The sequence below is a fragment of the Protomyctophum parallelum genome (assembly GCF_964188405.1).
Source record: "Protomyctophum parallelum genome assembly, chromosome: 19".
NCBI lineage: Eukaryota > Metazoa > Chordata > Actinopteri > Myctophiformes > Myctophidae > Protomyctophum > Protomyctophum parallelum.
In genome coordinates, this window is record NC_139717.1 from 32,360,082 (window position 1) to 32,382,195 (window position 22,114).

Below are 22,114 nucleotides of genomic sequence, written 5' to 3' on the forward strand. Positions count from 1 at the left end.
GCAAATAAAACCATGCAGTCATAATATATATAGTACATAATACATATACATAAGACAGCTTCCGATACATTCCATTTAAAACCTAGTCACAGACAATGCAACAAGAAGGGATGTGTGCTCTTTAACAAGAGATGTATGAAACATTCCCTGGCTTGGCTCCTGGTCAGAATAAGAGCTAAGTAGTCTCTCAGGACAGAGTGAGTGTTGGCTCACTCACACAATGTCCATGTCTCCCCCACTCCCATCTTCCATTTCTCCTTTACACTCACTGTAAATCAAATTTGTTGTGGCCCATCAACTTTACTTTTAAACACAGTTTAAGAGTAAGACATAATTAGAAGACAAGTAAAAGGAGGAATATAAAATGAGCATACAAATTAAAATCTGTATCATGTAAATTAAGAGGTCCTAAATCACATGTAGTGCACAGCTGTGAGACCTATAACACACCCTCTTAAGTGGAGGATTTGAGGCAGACATAACATCCAGTGACACTGGACGCACACACGCACACACACATCTGTGGATCTGCATTTTTGTATATTAGATTGTGAACAAAAATATATATTTCTAAAGCTGACCTTTTACCAAGATTTTTGAGATGGGGGTCCGCAGCCAAATACACTTTTGGTGACCTTTAGATGAAAATGTTTGAAAACCACTGCTCTACAAAATAGTAGTAATAGAAGTCAAAATTCTATTCTGACCCCTCCACGAAAAGGCCTCGTTGCCCTGACCCCTTATCCATCATTTATACATTATGGATAATTAGTGTGGACTTAAACTGTTATTCGTCTATAGTACTAAGTGTCCAACACTGCTTTTGGGACAAGCTACAGTCCAGTGCCAAATATGCTGTGGTTGTGGGTTCAGACCACACAGCGTGCTGAGGTTATGATAACACCCAAAGACCCCCAAAGTGGTCAAAGATCACGAGTGTGAAAGGCTAAAGGTGGGTTTAATACTGAAGGTCGTGACACAACATAAACAAGGGACAATGCTTGAGCCTATACTCACACTCACACACGAGCCTCTCTCACAGTGGGATCAACCACACACACACACACACACACACGCGCGCGCACACACACACACACACACACACTGCTGTGCATGCAGCATGTTGTGGCCATGTGTAGGAAGGGGATGTGGTGGTGGGTTGGGGTTGTATAATTACCCAGCAGCCAACAAAACCAGACAGCGTCAATCCAAAGAGGCCCACAACCTGTAATCTAAATCATGACAATTTTCGGAAAGATTTGAGGCACATTTTAACGATTTTTCAAAAATAACAGACCTACAAGCTCATAGCGCGCCACCGAGATCTGCTATTTTTCAATAGCTAAATTATAACATAATGTTTAAAACACCAAAAATGGGTTAAGGTCTCAACCCAGCCTCCACATGGGGCCTGACAAGATTTAGCACCACTGCTTTCACATTTCATTGAGCATTCAAGTTAATAGAATACTCAAGTATTCAAAAGTAAAAAATGTTGAGCATTCAAGTTCAAAATTTACAGAGATGTTCAGACAGATGTTTTTGGACCGAAGCAGACTTCTGTAAGCAGACGTGTTGTGATGCCTTGTAGACAGGCTATTTTCACGGGGTGCATAGGTTGGTTAGACATGCCACATACCATACTATAGTCATTAGTCAGATAAACCCTGCTGTGGGTTAAAAATCACCCGTGCTGCGGGTTAAAAATCACCCATGCTGTGGGTGAAAAATCACCTGTGGCTCCCGACATGCGCAGCTGGTTAAAACTAATCTGTGTTGCGGGTTAAAATCACCCATGGCTTCCTGAGAGCTTTGGGTTTGGGGAGGGTGTCTGACTAATGGTGTGTATGACTGTTGGTATGTCTAACTAAACACATGCAGGTAGGTTGAAATAAGTGTAATGTATTTTGCGTGCGTCCTAGAAATGTAGTTGAAATGTACAGTCCAATCAAAAACTAAAAAGCAATACTCCGAAAACATACTAGTACTGAAGTACTGAAAACTACTTTACAGTTACACTGTGTCCACCAATGGATTTAAGGCCGCCGCTAGCAATTTCATATTTCAGCGTTTAGTACCAGCTCCACACACTGTATCAGCGCTGTCTGGATGATGTGTGGGGTCGGGAGACATTGCTAAAGTGGTGGGCAGAATAAAAGAAAATGAGAACACCAATTATTCTAGAGAAGGCTGTGAGATGTGTTATGATGTGGAAGCGTTGCCACAGCTCCTTGTGTCCAAGGTGGGCTTAATAAAATATTACGAGCAACGAAGAACTTCCGACTATATAGGGCTCAAAACTTTACTTTTCCAACTTGGACAACTGGCTATAGTGTAAATTTAAAGAAAAACATCAGGAAATATTATGGGTTTTACCCAGATGTGGTTGAGACATTAAAACAATCGATTTAATAAGCATATCTTCTCTATTCAAAGGCCTTCTTTTAAAAGTATTTGTCTGTGCTTGGTGTGACAGTATCACAGCATCATGTCCCATTTAACATTATCCATTTAACACTATCTTTAATATGACAATCCAACTCATATCCATTAGAGACCTGCAAGCCCGTCGGGTACCGACGGGGCCCGGCCCGGCCCACCAAAACGGGCCGGGCCCGGGCCGACTTTGTCACTGCCCAACGGGCCCAGGGCCTTGCGGGCTCACGCGCCGTTATATAAATTTTCCGATTCGTGAATTTCACCCAGACTTGCTTCAGCAGCGCGGCAGCATGCTGCTGTCTACTCCATAGTGACGTGACAATAACCCCTCCACACACACACACATAAGCACACTAAAATCTGGTCAAAACTATAAAGACTTTGAAACAACGTGTTTTACATTCTATCTCTCTCGATCGCTCCGCGCCTATAAACTCTCGTCCTCTCTCTTAGTCCAGGCAAAGTAGCATTTCCAGACAGACTAATTAAAATAGAATTTTTTTCACCATAGATCATCTCTATGAGGTGTCTAGAACAACATACTAAAAGTCCTAAGAAATCCTAGATGCGGAAATATGTTTAATTCTCATCAATTCAAGATGTGTGCTAATACCTCGAGAAAACTAAACACCCTAATGGGCTTTTTTTTTTCTTTTGTCCTATCACAATGAAACTTTCCACAATGAATCTTACCATGAAAACTAAACTTTTTTGTATTACAAGTTTCTCTGAAACTTAATTTGAATATGCATTAGCTTAATATATATTGAATATGCCCACATTTGCATATATCACGAAAATTACTTTTCCCCAAAATGTATAATATTTACATTGTTGTTTGTTAATGATATCAAACACACTGATCAGACTTTCATGAACCATTTCATCGAAATATTGTGACTTCATAGAATAACATCAAAAACACCATTCATATGTATGACAAATGCATAAATCCGTCAAATCTTCCTCCAACCAGCACACATCTTGAATTGATGAGAATTAAACATATTTCCGCATCTAGGATTTCTTATGGCTTTTAGTATGTTATTCTAGACACCTCATAGAAATGACATCTGTTGAAAGAAAATCAATTTTAATTAGTCCGATTTTTGGGTCTAAAATGGGCTAGATTGCCTGGACTATCTCTCCTAATTATTGTGCAGCGCAGCTGTACACACACACACACACACACACACACACACACACACACACACACACACCGAGTACTAAGTAGCCTAGGCTACTCTCCTCGGCTCTGACAGAATTAATCTCAGGAGATCCGCAGTCCGCAATAAAAACAAATTAAATACTGCGGGAGCATTATTACCAGTACCACACTAAACAAAGTTGGATTTGTACATTGCAGAAACTGCAGATACATAACGTAAGTGTTCCTTAATGTGGGTTTATCAGAGCGATATAGTGAAGCTGTGAGTAGCTGCTGCTAATAGAGCGTGCACCAATAGAGCGACCGCGGCGGTGGCACGCATGCTTGAAATATTAAATAAAGATATCTCGGGCGTCCGGGCCGGGCCCGGGCCTACATTTTAGGCCCGTGCCTAAAATTAGTTCTTCTTTCTAATTATTGTTGTCACTATCCGAGTTGGCTTTGTCCGCGGCTTACAGATATTTAAATCAATATTTTTTGAAATGTCTATGAGGAAAATGAATGGGGAATTATTTACTGGGCCCTATATAACATATACAATTAGGGTGGTTGTAATTTATCCCTCTGCTCTTCTATTGAGACATTTAGATTGTGTCAACGGTCATGTCTCGTCTTCTATTGAGACATTTAGATCGTGTCAACGGTCATGTCTCGTCTTCTATTGAGACATTTAGATCATGTCAAAGGGCATGTCTCACCTATAGACCGATTCCGTAGCGGGTCTCATGGTCGCAGCCTACGTATTTCCTGTAGGCGGACTTGACGTAGCTGCGGGGTTTAAACCCTCACCAGGCGCACCTCTTCCACTACAGTGAACGGCAGTGACTGATGTTAGTTTGCCTCAAACTTTACTCCTTTACCTGTTTTTTTACTAACACTAACATTACAAAGATTTTAAAACTTTGAGGCAAATTTAAAACTGACTGAAGAGGATGGATTATGCAAAGTAGGGAGACATGGCTGACGTCAGCCATACGACCAAATCAGACGAACCCTTTTTACATACAATTTACATACAATCTCCTATAGGATGAGAAAGGCTGATTGTTCAAAAATGGGTCTTTGTGGGGATAGAACATACATAAAGAAAAAAACAGTACAGTAGGTGCAGGGTTTATGAGCACTTTAGAAGAGAAAGGCTTTTCAAGCCTGAAAACATTTCATGTTTGTTCAATTGAGCGTTGAGTTTGCGGTGCTTTGGAAGACACCACCATTATATTACTATGTTATGAAACATTAACCACTCTATACTCCTTTTTCCCTCTACACCAAATCTATTCACCACAAATATCAGCTCTACAAGCTCACAGTGTGTCACAATAAAACAAATGTGCTATTCAGATCGACACCCCTGACCTGTACTTTGTACCTAGACTTAAGCCCTATATAGTTTGAAGCTGTTATGAAAGCTAACAGTTATTCAGCATGGAGGTAATAACAAACCTTGTAATTTTATATTCAGTATAAAATTAAACCATATAGCAAAAGTAGTTTCAATAGAATTTTGGTTGTGCCATCTCTCATCTATCTCAATAGCTCGGATCTACCTGCTTACACATGAGTGTATGTATACACCTTTGGGGTCATTCTTTATGCAAATGAGAAAGAAAATGTCTAATTATTTAGTTAAAGTCCAGGAAGGTGGAAGAAACTGCATATTAAGTGTTTGAGAAATGTAAATGTAAAACTCCTACCAGATGGTGTTGCACTGACCTTTCTAGAGTTTAATAGTTGAGCAATTTCAGTGTTTTACCATATTAGCACACCATAAATAAGTTGTCATTTCTACCCCAGCGGTTCTCAAAGTGGTGTCCGGGGACCCCCAGGGGTCCTTGAGGGGGTCCCCATGCAGCAAAAATGTGTTAATATAGCATCACTTTAACCACTTTAACCCTAATAACATTGTCAATTTAGAGGTGCTAGCTTTGCCCAGCTTTATGTGTTTGTGCGTTCCAAATTTGAGATGATTTGATTGGCTCAGCTTTGTGTGTACCAAATTTGAGATGATTTGATTGGCTGAGCACGGAATGTGATGTATGATGATGTATGACGATAAGTTTTTTGAAAGGCGATGATGTATGATGATGTACGATGATAAGGATTACAAGGATTTTAGGACTTTTTTTAACAGACTTATTTATTTCTATATTTTACGCTACTTTTGTTTTTGATAATTTTGGGAGTGGCTTTATAGAGACACTTCACATGGCTAGCTTGGTGGCCTCAAATGGATGATCTAACCCTTTTTGATCAGATTGAGTAAGGATTGCATGATTCATCACATGACCACAGCAACCCATAGAGAGGAATAAACCAAATCATACCAACATGTGAAGACTGAAGACCATGTGTGCTGTATTACTTGCACTGTGGGAGACTTGGCATTTGGTACTGAAAATCTAAGATGAATGGGAATTACACAGACATTTATTCTGTCAAATCTGTCAAAAAAATCTGTCAAAAAAAGTTTTTTCAGTATTTTCTGGGATTTGTTAATCTCTCAAGACAGATTCTGTTAACTACAATAACAAAGAATTCGTTTTCTTTTTTATTAACTAAACTGTGCAATTATGACATTGCGTGCGTAGAAATTGTCTCAGATTTTGTTAACATTTGAGAGACGTTTAAAGGCACTTGAAGTGGCTGGGATGTGCAGAGCACGTTGCCCAGCATCTTAAGCCACCCGATGCAAAGGGAATGTTAAGCCGAGAACATTTCACTCAAGGTAGCACCAGAATTAGAATGCATTTCACTGGCCCAGTGAGTTTCAAGTACGAGGAATTGGACTTGGTGGGTTACTCATGTGGAGACAACTGTAATGTCTGTCTCCCTAGATATAGGGGCCCACAGGGCTCTATACTAGAGACACAAGCTTACAGATTGTAAGCTTGTGGGCACTGAATGCCTATTTTGACATGCCCGGAATAGGGACACAAGGGTTCAAGTGGAGATGCTAGGACAGAATAATAAAATCACACCTGTGTGAACTGAGTGGTGCAACTCCACTCTCCCCTCTCCCCCTGCCTCTCTCTCTCTCTCTCTCTCTCTCTCTCTCTCTCTCTCTGTAATTTAATTAGCACTAGGCAACAGTGCAACACTATCTCTCTCTCTCTGTGTTTCTGGCACAACAGCGCCCCTACTGGTACTCATAGTCACATAGCCACACACATAGCCACATAGTCACGGACATTGCTGTTCCTTGGAGTGGTTGCACCACTCAAAAAGGAATTTGTAGCAAAAAAGTGAAGTAAAGTAGTAGAGTAAATAGCTTGCAGTCTCCAACTGCGCACTGAATTGCCCAGCATTGTTATTTACTTTTCTTTTTGCTAAATCTTTCTAGAAGGGTATTTTCTTTCAATCTCTTTGTATATTTGATGGTGCACTGTGGTCGTCTATCTCTGGACTGCCTGGGTCATACCGGGCCCTCTTGTGAAAAAAGAAAAGAAAGAAAGAAAAGCAGCATGCTCACAGCTTGTGTTCCACATATATTAAATACAGAGGTTTTTGAACTAGAATTGATCTGGGCCGAACAAAGATCCTCTGCAAAACGGGCTGTTGCTACAAAACCCAGTGCAAACAAAACCCGAGGGGGGCGGCGACTTAACCACAGCCAGCAGCGGAGGAGCAGAGATGTCAGCAAAGGACTCCTCCGCCCGATGAAAGGAAAAGGGGGATGTCAGAGTTGCCAGATTTTGTGAGTGACCAGGTCTATGAAAACAAGCCCAAAAGAAGCGAACATATTCGTACCCCCCCCCCACTCCCCCGCAGACAAATACATATTAATTTGGGGATCCTTGACATGAAAATGTTTGACAACCACTGCTTAAAACAACATTAGGAAACAAGCCTAAATAAGCAACTACGCTTCAGAAAATAGCCCCCAAAAAACAACTCGCAACCACCAATATTTACAAGCGACTTTACAGAAAAACAAGCCCAAATCTACAATATCTACAGAGCACCGAAGTCTGACATCAATATCGGTAGAAGGCGCAATTCCACGGATTCATGTACTTTTTATTTGCTTTGTAATCCCCATAGGGGGAGTTTAGATCGCCTCATATAAGAACTGTGTTTGAAAAATAAACATGTCATCCAGGCCTCATATGGATATGAAGAATCAACTGACTGAGAGAAAACGCTATTGTTACTGCTACTGAATTAGTTACATTTTCGCTAGAAACAGACTGTATCATATATGAGTGACTGACTGTCTCAAACGTCGTACATTTTCGTGTTGATTCATTGCTGGAAAAAGTTGAAGTGCTGAGAGAGAGAGAGAGAGAGAGAGAGAGAGAGAGAGAGAGAGAGAGAGAGAGAGAGAGAGAGAGAGACAGAGACAGAGACAGAGACAGAGACATAAGGATAAGGTATGGGGATAGAAGGAAAGAAGGGAAGGCAGAGAGGAACGGGGGAGAGGAAGGGAGGAGACGAGAGGGGGGCATGGATGGACACAGGAAGGGAGAGCATGGTGGGGGGATGAGAGGAATGGGAGGGCAGGGAATGAGAGGAGAACCAGAGAGAGAGGAGCGCAAAAAGTAGGGGAGAGGGTACAAAGGATGAAAGGATGGTGAGAGGAGTGTGTGTGTGTGTGTGTGTGTGTGTGTGTGTGTGTGTGTGTGTGTGTGTGTGTGTGTGTGTGTGTGTGTGTGTGTGTAGAGGCCGGTCATTATTGACACCATGTGTTAACACAGGAAGCTCCCTGGGAACATATATAAGCACACCCTGCAAAGATCAGAGAGGGAGAGACTGACACTGAGAGGTCACATCCAAGCATGTGCAGCTGCATGTGTATGTGTTCACGAACTTCACGTAACATTATGATGTCTCTCTATGTCTGTCTGTCTGCGTGCGTGCGTGCGTGCGTGTGTGTGTGCGTGCGCGCGTGTGTGTGTTTATGTAAGGGTCAGTCCCTTTTTCTGCTCTGGACATCTGTGTGTCAGCCACAAGGGTAAGAAGTCAAATCCCCCAGCAGAAGTACACCCACTGCTATCTATCAGACATGTTCAAACTCTAACGTGGGCAATGATATAATACAACACAAAGAAGTGTGTGTGTGTGTGTGTGTGTGTGTGTGTGTGTGTGTGTGTGTGTGTGTGTGTGTGTGTGTGTGTGCCAAAATGTTAGCATTTCCCAGAAAGGAAATGTGGGGGAAAAAAGCCAATAATTACACGGACACCCACGAGAGAGAGAGAGAGAGAGAGAGAGAGAGAGAGAGAGAGAGAGAGAGGGAGGACAGAGAGGGAGGGAGGGAGATTTAGATGGACAGAAAATGGCACAGGGGAATGAGAGCAAGAGAAAGATAACAGAGAGAGAGAGAGAGAGAGAGAGAGAGAGAGAGAGAGAGAGGTGCATCAGAATGCTCTGAGGCAGTTAGTGCTTGAATGGAAGAGCCGGAGGGAGTCTCACTCATGCCTGAAGAAAGAATGGTTTTACATACAGGACTTTTTAAATCACTCGAAAACAAGGCATGCTTGAGGCTATAGGGCCCAGGTGATTCGCTATAGGCGAGTGACCACACCGAGCAGTTGATTGCCTTGCGTGTCAGCAATTTGGCAAGCTAGTGGAAAACGTCATCACCTGTTTCGAAATTGAGTGAAACAAAACGAGCACTGCCCTGTATGGAAGAGTTTGTCTTTAAAGGTGGCCCATATTGTGAAGAAGAAATCTTTGAAAGAGAAGAGATGTCCGCACACTGCACTGTAGCTCCCAGGGAATGACTTTAACAAGGACTTAAAGGACTTAAAGGACTTAAAGTCATTCCTTGGGAGCTGCAGTGCAGAGTGAGGCCATCTCTTTGTTTTTAATTGTACTCAATTTGTCCAGCACCTGCATGCTAAATTCATTTTTTGGTTGTGCGTGCATGCTTTATTGCCTTGGACTCTTGGAAGAAATCCCATTTCAAATGGTACCAGTCTATCCTGCCCAGCAGAGAGAAGGATACAACTCATATACTACCTAGTCCCTAGCAATTATTCCACTGTGATTGATGGTGTGCGGGGCTGTCTTCCATTGTTGAACGAGTGGTCTCCGAACTAGAAAATAGCCTATGATAGCAGTCTGGACCCTTTCAGTACAGAGAGTACAGGGAAGAGGGAACTGTGTCTTTCACGATAGACAAAAAGGCGACTAAAATTCCTGAGCAAAAATGCTCTGGATTATTTACAATCACAATGTATTGTATGTGCAGAAAGTACACATACACATAAAGCATACATATCACACATCAATTACACGTACCTATACGCTAGTGCAATTAATATTGTGCATTTACTGTATACAACATGTATTTTCCTTTATTCAGGTCTCTGACAGCCACAGGAAAAAAAAACTCTGCCTTGAGGGCTTTGAGACATCTCAAGTGCTTACCAGTCCGCATTTGTTACTTATTATTTTGGGGGAATGAAGGGGTTTAAAAAGATATTTCAACTGCCAGTATTGTCTTCTGTGCAGCTAAAAGTTTCCCTGTAAGTCATTGGTAAACTTGGCCCCTGGGGAGTTTTCTTGTGGCCCATGGAAAAAGGTTTTACAATGCAAAATATGGCCATAATTAGGTGGTATGGTTATTGGCTATCTCCAGTTATTAAGGTGCTCACATCAACACAATGCTGTCCATTGTTGTGTGCTAGTAGCACATGTATGTCCATTGTTAGTTATGTGCTATATGAGACCATCATGGTGACTTCATACTGCTTCATACTGCATTTACACATATTGATGTTTGAGAGGATCATCTCTGTGCCAGACCTTTAGACGCTCAGGCTGGTATTTCAATATGTCCATGGCACGGACGCATCTTTGTGAGAAGAGTCTGGGGCAGGCCAACCTGGGAACCCATCACCAAAAAAAAGAAAGAAAGCACCCTCTGCTGTTTGTTTCCTTTGAATTTGCACAGAATCTGTTCTTGAGAGATTAGGGGCAGGCTAGCCTGAGCTAACGTGTTAGGTTTCTGGTCTAGAGGGGCGGGTCGCGGCTCAGATTTGCGCACGCCCTGATTGGATCTCATCGATCTGTCCGTCACCCCCGGCCCCTCCTCTCCCCCCTAGTGCAGCGCTACGTCACATCATTTGGAGCGACGCCCACCCGGAAGGGTTGACTCCCACTTTTAGACCAGAGCGGCCAATGCGTTCCTCCAGGCTTTCAATTTTTGCACCAACAAAAATGAAAGCCTGGTACCGAGGCTAGGGGCAGGCTAATGTGGTGAAGTGTTTCTATGTTTGAATGAATGATTTTTTCATTTCTTGTTATATATAATTTGAGTACCTGGTTGATAAGGCCACAGGCTATGATGTGTTTCATGAACCATTAGTTGAGAGTTAGGGCATCATGAAATCCAGCCCAGGAAACTATTGAATGATTGAATGAAACACATAATGATGTAAAAGCTATGGAGAGATGAGATAATTAATTATTTATTGTGAATCATATCGTGTGCCGTGTGATGTAAAAAATCCATTAAAAACCAAGACATAGGTAGCTACAATTAGAGGGAAATGACATCTAATGGACAAACTGCACTCAAAAAGTAATGTTGTGCTGTGCCACTGAAAATGTATACAATGCAACTTATTTCCGGAAAAATGGTAAATCGTTACCTTTTTTGTCAGGTGAAACCTGACATAACAGCTCATGAAATGTAAGCAACCTAGTCATCAATGGGAGTCTCACCCATAGAGTATTAAAAGGATAAAGACTAAACTGGCGCGAAGCTCCGCCCCCTCCGCTATTCATGTCAGTGGAAGTTGCTCAGTGGCGTTTTGAAGCACCCGGAAGGCTGCCGGAAGGACCGTCTATTTCCGCATTTTTTCGCTGATTCAGCATTTGGACACCAAATTTTGGTGTCCAAATGCGGAAATGCAGCTGGGCTTTAACATTGGGCGCTCGGTTGCACGGGGTTTCCTCGTCAAGAATCCAAGGGTCCGCCTGCAGTCCTTCCTCTTACCACTAGGGCCCAGCGCTTCAACATTGGAGTGCATAGCTGGCCCCTTGGTCTCACCCCATGCCGCCTAAGCCAATGGGAGTCTGACCCCATAATCTGAAACGCCACCTAAGCCAATGGGAGTCTGACCCATACTCTGAAACGCTACCAGTATCGACCTAGTCTTGATTGGCTGCCTCCTAAGCTATGACACACGCACCGTGGATTTCACCCAACACCCATATGCACACACACACCGCAGCAGAGCGGAGCGACTGATAACACCAGCTAATGTTATGAGCTAACTGGAGATCAGGAAAGATGCGCAATACCATAGTGTGTGTGTGTATGTGTGTGTGAGTGTGTGTGTGCGTGCGTGCGTGCGTGCGTGAAAAATATAGGAGAAAAGGGTAGAAATGTCAGATACTTGTTATCCCGCAATTATTCATCAGTTTACGTACTGTACACTAGTACACCACACCACAAATATTACAACCTACAACTCTATTTTACATTATAAGTCACGTTCTCACAGGGATACACACACACACACATACATTGTTGACTACTCGTTTGAGTACTCTGTGAATGTTTATATTTATCCTCAGTATATATAAACACACACACACATCAAATCATGCCTTGTTTCTCCCTCTCTAAGCCTACTGAGGAACAGAGCAGAGATGATATTGTGTCCCAATTAACTATTGATTTTCTCCTAAGCATTATCAATGCTGTTCTCTGACAGAAAAACAGCTAAGAAACACAGATGCGTGTTGCGCACACACATGCACGCACAACCGCACGCACACACACACACACACACACACACACACACACACAGACACACACACACACACACACACACACACACACACTTTGCTTTCCATGATGATGTGCTTTCAAGCGGAAGTTCAGGACCACAGGTAAACAAAACAAATCAAATATTAACTCTGCACTTGCAACCCACACACACTAGACTGAACAAACGACCACACTATGCAAATACTGTACTAGTCAGACAGCCACAGGCTATCACTGTAAGAAATCAAAACTAATTGTTTAATAAATGCAATTAGATATTACACACACACATGCACACACAATGCAACACACAGGCACACTATCACATTAGTGATAGCAGTTGTGTCCCAAACATCCACACTGATTATATTTAAGCCGCTTCAACTATGAAGGGTAACCGAGAACCTTCAATAACCTGAAGGTTTCCACCCGCTTCGAATGTTATCAGCCTATAATCAAGAATATGTCCGTGATCAGAAGCTTGGAATAGAGATATGTGATAATCATTCATAGTACTAGGAAACGCAGAAGTGAAACTAATAACACGTTAGGGAGTGCTTGACTTTTGTAACCATGACCATGAGGGAGGCACGCCATCTCTGGTGGCCTTGAGCCACATGAGGCATCGCCGAACGCAACGTTCAAGTTGCGTACCAATAGGCACAGAATAGTAAATATTAGTCCCCCCTACTTTCCATGCCCTCGACATGTCTCCACCGTCCTGCGTGCGCTCCAAGTGAACACAGCCGGGCGTCATCGCTGAAAACAACAATATGCCCATCCGTTGAGGTTTCCAGAACCTGTGAAATGCTGTGCTTGTTCTTTGTTTCATGGTGAACTTGTAGATCTGCCATGTTCAAAAGTAATTGAAAGTACAACAGGTTAGTACCACCTTCTGAGCAGGGCCCAGATTAGGTTCTGAGAGACCGAGCCGTACCGCATGGAAATTAATCCAGAAGCTATGATATACATTTCACAGCACAGCTTGGTTCACTTGGTTCCTGTAGTCGGAGAAAGTCAATATTGTGTCTGCATTGACCACATGAACCCCTGGCGTCCCTAATCTTTCAACAGAAATAGAAGATCTAGAAGCTCCCATGTGTTACAAGCTTGTAGATCTGCTATTTTCGGCAAAGAGATTTGTAGAGCATATTACCTGAGAGACGGTGACCTGAGGGACCCAGGTCAACTAAGTATCGGGATTTGTGGTCAATGTTAGTCTAGCGGCAACCCAACCTACTTTTACCCCACGCTGTGAGTGTCACAAAGGAACTCTCCAACATTAAAAAAATACCATTCAATCAAATTATTTTCCGCTATTTCACCAGCTTTTTCGAAGCCCAGCTGTTCGACAAAGAAGCCACAAGTGAAGATGAACACCATGGAGATTGGAGAAGGTTACGCAGTGGGACACAGACGGTATTAAAGCCAGCAGACGGGCGGGTGCTGGGGGTAGATGTTTGCCCATTTCCAAATTCAGTTTAAAAACATTGGTCTAATCTGTCAGTTCGCCATGTGTTTACCGGCAAAAAAATCCCAGTGGAGAATCATGAAAAACACCTGGATGGACGAGAGGAACCGTAAGGGACTGACAACTCTAGAAGCACTACTCATTACCCGGGAAGCTTTGATGATGCTGCACAGTTACACAGAAAGCTCCTGGGAAACAGAAATCTCCCAGGAAAGATTGACTCGTCACACAAGTGCTCTTCTTAAAGGCATCTCACTTTAAAGGCTCTTTCTTGGTTTATTAATATTACCCAGGTGCAATAGTGGTTTAATATTTTGACGCTTCACTCATTGTAGACTCACTGCAGTTTAAGTTTTGATTCTGGGAAACGTATGACTATGGAGTGATGAGAGCAGCATAAAATTAACTGCAACAGCTGGTGACATTGACTTGAAGATAATAGGCCTAAGTTACAGTGATTTTGATGTTAAAATAGATCTATTTTTTATGTCAAAGATATTTTAGATATTTATAGGCTACTCAAGATATGTGATATTATAAATAATGAACAATAGCTGACAGAGAATGTGTCATAGTAGCTGTAACATTTAGCTGGCACACAAATACAGTACCATATGTTTTGTTTTGAAAGGTATCTATTATCTGGCAATCAATAAATATGTCATATTACACCAGTGCAATGTGCGTTTTGTGTTTACTATAGTACAATTATACAGTTTTCCAAATCAACTATGTTTTGGTGGATTTCTTGAGACAACATTGTTTTGGAGCTATCCGTGGTGTTGAAAGGTGCACAATCCTAAGTGCTGAAATAATCGTCCCCCATCCTGATGAGAATCTCTATTGTGTGTGCATAAGCAGCACATGTATGACTTGCATGTGCACGTATACACTAAACTAAAGGGTCTGTGGACACCCTAGTGAAGGAGTGGATCATGTCCTGAAGGTATGCCCTTGGTTGATTGTACAGTATGTCAATAAGGTCATCACCAGTGTTCTGAATTAGACGAGGGCAGGAAGGAACCAGGAGCCACTGAGAGGAGGGAGATGTGACACATTCCAATACCCAAAGTCTCTGCCACTCGCTCGCTCACACTCGCTCACTCCAGCATGGCGGTGTTATGGTGAAATTGGTGACCTGTCAATATTATGTGACAATCTTGTAGACTTCATACAATTTACATGTAGGTCTTTATACATGGCCTAACCGCTAGGTTGAACTCTGCTAATAAACAAACTGCAACAATTTACATTCGGACACTGACATTAAGTGATTGTCTACACTATTGTCACATATTTCAGCAGGTCGCCAATTTCACCGTAACACCACCATGCTGGAGTGACCGAGTGTGAGTGAGCGGCCGGGATTTGGGATATTGGAATTTGGCTTTAGGGAAGTTGAAGACATCTCTCCCTCTCTCCCCCTCTCCCTCTCTCTCTCTCTCCATCTATACTCTACGTCTGTCCCTTCCTATCATAGACCAGAAGGATGTAGCACCACGCTTTATTAGCACCTGTCTAATTTTAGACATGCACACACATGCATTGCACACACACACACCTGTTGTTGGTCATACAAGCCGTGTCTTTGAGGAGGGCAATGCGGTCATTGATGAATTAGTTACCCTGAATCCGATGACAAGTTAACAGCACTGGGGGCCAAATACTGTGTAAGCTGTGTGACAGTAATCTATAAAACATTATGTTATAAGAGTAACCTTCCCCTCAGTATCTCATCTCACTTATGGATTTATATCACAGCCAATAAAACCACACACACACACACACACACACACACACACACACACGCAGAATCATAGCACTGTGGGCTGTGCACACCTAAATGAAAAATGAAAACAAGCCCGGTTCAGCCCTTGCACTTGCTAACCCCACATCTTTCATCCTGCTATTAAATGAACAGAACCCTGTCAGGTGGTCCTCATCCATTTATCTCCTCAGGGGGTTGACCAATCAGTCTGACTGCACTGACCACTGGCATATGCAGGGACTGATGAAGCTGATTCTTCACTGTAACCTACAGTATACTGTATGCTCACGGCGAATAGCAATAATAGCCCAACTACAGTACAGCACAAGCCCTTCCATTTTTACTATTTTTGGAACAATTGTGAACATGTTTCTTTCCACCTTGATGACTTCATACCAAATTTAAACAGACAAGCATTGAATAACATAGAGCATGCTTTTTGTGATTTCGGAGACATCTGTTTATGTGAGCCTCCGCCAGCTAAAGTATGCTGAAAATAGCAATGGATGTCGAGCGTGTGCCTGAGCCTCACTATGCCGGTTGACCTGGCCGCTCCAAGCAAGTTTTCTTTCTGGCCTGCCCCCCACCCCCCCAGCCGCCTTTCCTGTTTCCTTCCGTCATTTTCTCTAAAGTCTCATTGTAACCTTTCTGTGGTCCGCCACATTGATATTCACATTGAATTTACTCCGTTTGGGTTCCCAGGCTGAGTCATTCTGGGAGGCCCCTGGCCTCAGGCGTATTGCATCAAATCCATTCAGCTAAGCCTGGCTGCCTTCGCATTATTAGCACGGCACGCTGCGATATTTTATGAGCATAATGATATTGGGTTGAATTCACTTCATAAAAATGTTGATTTCTCTGATGGTTAGAAAAGCCATTCTGGATTCACAGAGCGTTCCCTCCGACACCTCTGGTGGGTTCACGTCACATCAGTCTGAGCCCAGACGGGATAAAACCCACATTACCATTGCATAAACACTTCATCGCTTGTGCTGCACAAAACCTGGTATCTAAACCATTTTCTGTTGGGTTTATCCTTCATACGGTTTACTGTAATTCTTGGATCCGACTGTAACATTACTAACAAACACAATGCCTTCTTTTTGAAAAAGGAAAATAATGCCACTGTAAAGCTATGATTCATAAGTAGAACAACAACTAAATACATCACAGTCTATTGATGACCTGGCATTTATGTCTCATCTATAACACAGTAAAATGCTCAGTGTTCATTTATCCATTTTTAAGATAATTAAATTGACACTGTGTAGTGTACACGGTATACAGCTCGACCATCAAAGAGCCAGGTCAGAATCCTGCAGGGTCCGCCCGTGTACTATTTTCCCCTTGACTTCAAACTCATCCTCTCTCTCTTCCTCTCTCTCTCTCCCTCTCTCATCTATCCGTCTGCGCCTTTTACAATGTAACCGTTTCACCCCTCCTCGCGTCTCTTCATCTCGGATTTCTCATCCTTGTTTTATATCTCCAGAGGTTGCCTCCCTCCTTTCCTCCTCCTCTCCTCTCCATCCCATCCCCTTCCACTGTGTCTGTGTGTCTGATTATCTCCCGATGTCTGTGAGCTGTGTCACTGATAGAGCGCAAGACTGGCTGACATGCCTGGTAATGAGGCGCCTCACACAGATGGCCCTTCTCTCTCACTCTCTCTCTCTCTCCCTCTCTGACACACACACACAAACACACACACACACACACACGTATTACTATACTTGTGTGGATATCAACATTTTAGTTTACTTTTTTGGTGTGCAACGCTGGTGCACAACTAAGCATAAATCAGGCATAACTCCAGTCCTAATGTCAAAATCCCCAAACCTTAACCCTAAACCCTGAAATGATCCTATTTCTAAGTCTAACTCTAAAACCTGTATTTTCCTTACTCATAAAACAACCATTTCTCTTTGGAGAACCAGGAAAGTGTGAACTCACAACACACACCTCTCCCCAGAGGTGTTCCACAGCATGCCTGTTCCACATCTCCAGTTAAACAGTAACTGGAGATGTGGTGAGTAGGATTAATAGAAAAGGCATTGTGGGGAGCGCGAGGTTTTTCACATCTTCAGTCTCGGAGAAGCCCTCACCTCCTATAGAGGCAAAGCACACATGCAAAAATGTGAAAACATGGAGAGACTCCATTGGGCTTGTGTAAAAATCTTGTCTGCTGCAGTGAACAAAATTACTTTTTTTTGCAAGTGTGCTTGAGTACAGCTGGGTCATTTATAGCTCTTCAGCTGCTGTGAGGAGGCATAACTTGTACAAATGCAGGAGAGAACGCACACACCACAGACTAATGGATGATACAAAATGCCAAGAAGAGCTCACAGCATGCACCTACGCGCTTAGACTTCCTTCCTGCGTACCGTGCACCATGCACAAACCATGCACAGCAAAATCCTGAGTTTTCATTTAACTCTGAGAGTGTGAGGGTAAAACAGATATAGGCCTCATTTATCAATGTTATTTACACCAAAAACTGGCACATTTTCGGCATTTATCATTCCAGCGTGACTGGACTTTGACATACGCCACGCTGAAAATATGGTCTGGTCGGAGCAGCATTGTCTGACTACTAGCTGACAGACAGGCATCTAAACATATGTATTCACTCCTAAATGTATATATAAAAGTAATAAATATATATATCAATATATGTAAAAGAAGAAAAAAAAGAAGGAAAGGTATACATCGATATGTCTTTGAGTACTTTACTGGCTCTGTTAAAACATATGCGAGGGCATATGTGCGAGATTATTTTGACCAAGGGACCACAGCTGGAGATCAGACGCCTATATAATCCCTGTGATAATATAACATTTGGATTTTGGTATAAATGGACGTGCACTGCCTGAATCTGCTTGAAAATGGGTTCTCTTCGGCAAGCCACTGTCATAACGATTATGTCAACATCAGACTTTATACATAGGACCTTTCACAAAACTGCATACTCCCACATGCACATTCCTTTCTCTGCTTTATTAATCAACATTTCGGTTGAATAGGAGTATGGAACTTCATCATAATGAAAGTCCCCGTTTGCCTGAATGTCGATTAATAAAACAGAGAAAAGTATGTGTACGGACTACGGACTACAGTCTGTATGTACATTTTTATCTAAGGGGATTTACTCTGAGGCACAACCCACTCGGAGGAGACCCCGGGGCAGACCATGGCGCAGTTGGAGGAAACACATCGACTCATTGGCCTAGGCTTGGAGCGTCTCGGGATCCCCCAGGAGGAAGTCACTAATGTAGCTCTGTCTGGAGAGGGAAAGTCTGCGACTTTTCCTACCCAGTTTCGCACCAGTGAGGGGTGGGAGGGGCTAGCCCGCAGCAGTCAGCACACGCAGAAGTCAAGGCAGATGGCTGTATGGAACGTGAAGCGGAGCTGCGCTTATGAAACAACACTTTGGCGAAAAAAGAAGCCCCACACGAGGATAAAGGAAACATTCAGTCCAAATGTCCAGTTTGCTAATTCACAACTACTACTTTGGTGTTGAAACTTTGAATTTCTCGTAAATTTACGCTATGTGGGGATTATCTGACGATGTTAAACCTTACAAGGCATAGGCTATACTAAATTGGTCAATATAAGTAAATAAATAATATAGCCTTTCCATAGGAGTATCCTTTTATATTTTTCTAAGAAGAATACAGCCAGTAGCATATTTGAAATAACTAAAACATAACTAATTTACATCAGAGAATGTTTTCATTCTGGATAAAAATCATAAAAATGGTCTATGGTCTAATCTGATGGAATAAATGGATGATCAAATGCAGAAGTTTTGACGACTCATCTAACTGTATCTAGGGCCGTCACCTTGCCCCCCCGCCCCTCCCACCCATCACTGGTGCGAAACTAGGGTTCCCCACCTTTTTTCCATGTATACATCTTGTTGGCGAAAATAGCCAATCTCACAACGCCTGGCGATGCGACATGCGAGTTTGTACTTTGTTGATCTGCTATTTTCACACTTATCTGACACTCCAAAAGTCAGACATGCGCAAATCACCCGTTGCTCCCGACATGCGTTGCGTCATGCTTGCGGTTAGGGTTTGGGATATTTTCTATTATAACATGCCAGGGTGGGTTGCTAGGGGTTCATGTGGTTTCATAGATTCTTTTTTTTATCCCTGCTGCCACACACGCCCTGCCATACCCCCATGTCATCTGTATTGATTCAGTCCCTGATGTCAATCCCTCATCCCTTCAGCTGAACGCAATATTGAAACATCCGTGTCTGTGGAGTGTGTCATTGCCTTAACAGAAAAAGACACCCAGTCCAGAATGAACTACAGCACAGAAAACAATAATCTAACAAATACAGACATACATAAACGTTACAAAAGGCCAACTTTTGCCACCTTTTTACACCTAGCAAAAGGTCTCTGACTGTCATTTAGGATTCACAGCATGAATCACTGTCCGTTAGTGTCACACTTCATGCTCTTTCAGATGCAGAAATGGGTTCATGCCATTTCAGAATCAGAATCAATTTAGTCACCAGGGACAGTAAATGTAAAGGAATTTGTCTTGGTGACAGTCGTACAGGGCCATATCTGGAACTAATGTGATAAGATTTGTTTAATAGAGGCAAGCACGCTATATGGTACATTGGGTAAAAGATAAAAAGAAGCTCACATTCTTTACGAGGAGACAGTACAGTTGGACTAGAGAGTTGAAGTTGAACCTACATTAAAGTTTACAGATACAGAATTAATCTTATATATACACAGTACAATCATAATTCCATTACCATGTGCATTCATACTTGCACACAGCATTGTTATCGCTGAAAGGCATCTGCATAGAAAAATCCTCAATGTTAATTTATTCATTTCTAACTTGCATAGACTTTCTCTGAGTTACAAAAGGAGCAGAGTTCAATTCAAACTCAGGATCCCACCGTGTGGCAGAACAATGTACAAATAAAATAGTCACTTGTGTATATTAGTAGTAGTAGCGGGCATAAGCATAACCCCATGCTAGTGGCACAGTGCTCAAACATTTTGTGCCTAAAATGTCTGAGTCTGCAAACAAAGCTAGGTAGCTAATGATAAACAGTGTGGCCAAGCAGTAACACAGCTCTAGGACTTAAACCAAGCAAAAAGGGCAACCTTGTCGTTTGTGTGTTTTACATGCCTCCCATGTACGACAATGACACGGTTCATTTATTTCCTGTAATTAAACCTGACTTGTCTGAATGATAATGGAAACAAATAAAATGTATGAAAATCTGTGACATAATGCGAAGCATCAGAATGGAATGGAAGCTGGCTACACAGTACAGTAAAGTACACACCAAGAAATGGGTAGAGGGGAAGAAAAAAGGATATCGGAAAGGTGTAGGTGCTGTAGTAGGCAAATGTAAGATAGATAGATAGATAGATAGATAGATAGATAGATAGATAGATAGATAGATAGATAGATAGATAGATAGATAGATAGATAGATAGATAGATAGATAGATAGATGCGGAACAGTTAATATAGCCAACATAAGTATTAGAATGACTGTTCATATCATAGGGTACACAATCTCCAATGTTATCTCCCCACCAGTCCCTAATATACTCCCTTAGTCACTATAGTCCTTTTGACAAAATATGTCCTCTGACCTAATATGCTACATATAGCCTATGAATTTGGGGGTCCTTGTCCTTGACATACATGTTTGAGTAAATTGAGTAGGTCTACAACCCTGCTGACAACACATAGGATAGGCATAGCCCAGACTGCCAATGTCAGTTAGACAATAGACATTCAATCAACACAGGTTATTTCATTCATTGAAGGCTACTTTACTTTCACATTCCATGTTTGAAAATCAAGCGCAGCTCTGCGTTTGGAAGACATATTGGAAGTGAAGAGAAAAGGTGAGAATAGGTGAATTGATCAGCAGTCTATATTTCGGTCCATCGCTCCAGAGGGGGTTGGGGGGGGGCTCACTCACCTCTTTGCTGTGCCTGGCAGAATCGACATTGCCATAGCAACAACGCCGAGAGAAGAAGCGCGAGCCAAACTCGCCTCATTTTCCAGTCGGTTGCTTTCACTGTCCGCGTGCGTCAGCCAGGTCCGACCAGGGCTACTTGAGATACGATACGCACACCGAACGTCAAACGGTGACAAACTGTAGAAAACTTTTTAACAAGTTGAACAAAACTCTCCGTTCTTCCCTCCCCCCTCGTCTCTTCCCTCCTCCCACTCTCTCCTAGTCCTCTTCTCTTTTCGCGCCCTCTCTCTCTTCTTTTCTTTTCAATTCTCCCTCCTCTTTTTTCTCCTCTCCTCTCCTCTTCTTTCTCCTCTTCTCTTTTCTCTCCTTTCCTAAATTCCTCCTCTCCAGCTCGATACGTCTCCGTGTCGCACAAGGTACACCAATGAAGACCAGGTGAAACAAATGAAAACTAATTAGTGACGTCATTGACACGGTTTTAAGATTATGATAGTGGGTAGAAGATATGTTTATTATAGAGTAGTCGAGTCTGTTTACAATAATATTAATAATGTTGTTTCAAAAATATTATTTTGA

General features: G+C 42.4%; 1 protein-coding gene across 6 annotated transcripts in view; it reads right to left on the reverse strand.

The window, feature by feature from the left end:
* lama2 (laminin, alpha 2) overlaps positions 1 to 21,740 on the reverse strand; it is a 254,248-nt gene extending 232,508 nt beyond the window's left edge. For 3 of the 6 annotated variants that reach the window (XM_083790714.1, XM_083790710.1, XM_083790709.1), the window contains exon 1: positions 21,539 to 21,740. In XM_083790714.1, the coding sequence (XP_083646840.1) occupies positions 21,539 to 21,617 (79 nt within the window). In that variant the 5' untranslated portion in view covers positions 21,618 to 21,740. The remainder of the gene's footprint in view (positions 1 to 21,538) is intronic. The other 3 variants (XM_083790712.1, XM_083790711.1, XM_083790708.1) reach the window with 1 other exon arrangement.
* Positions 21,741 to 22,114: the final 374 nt, after the last annotated feature.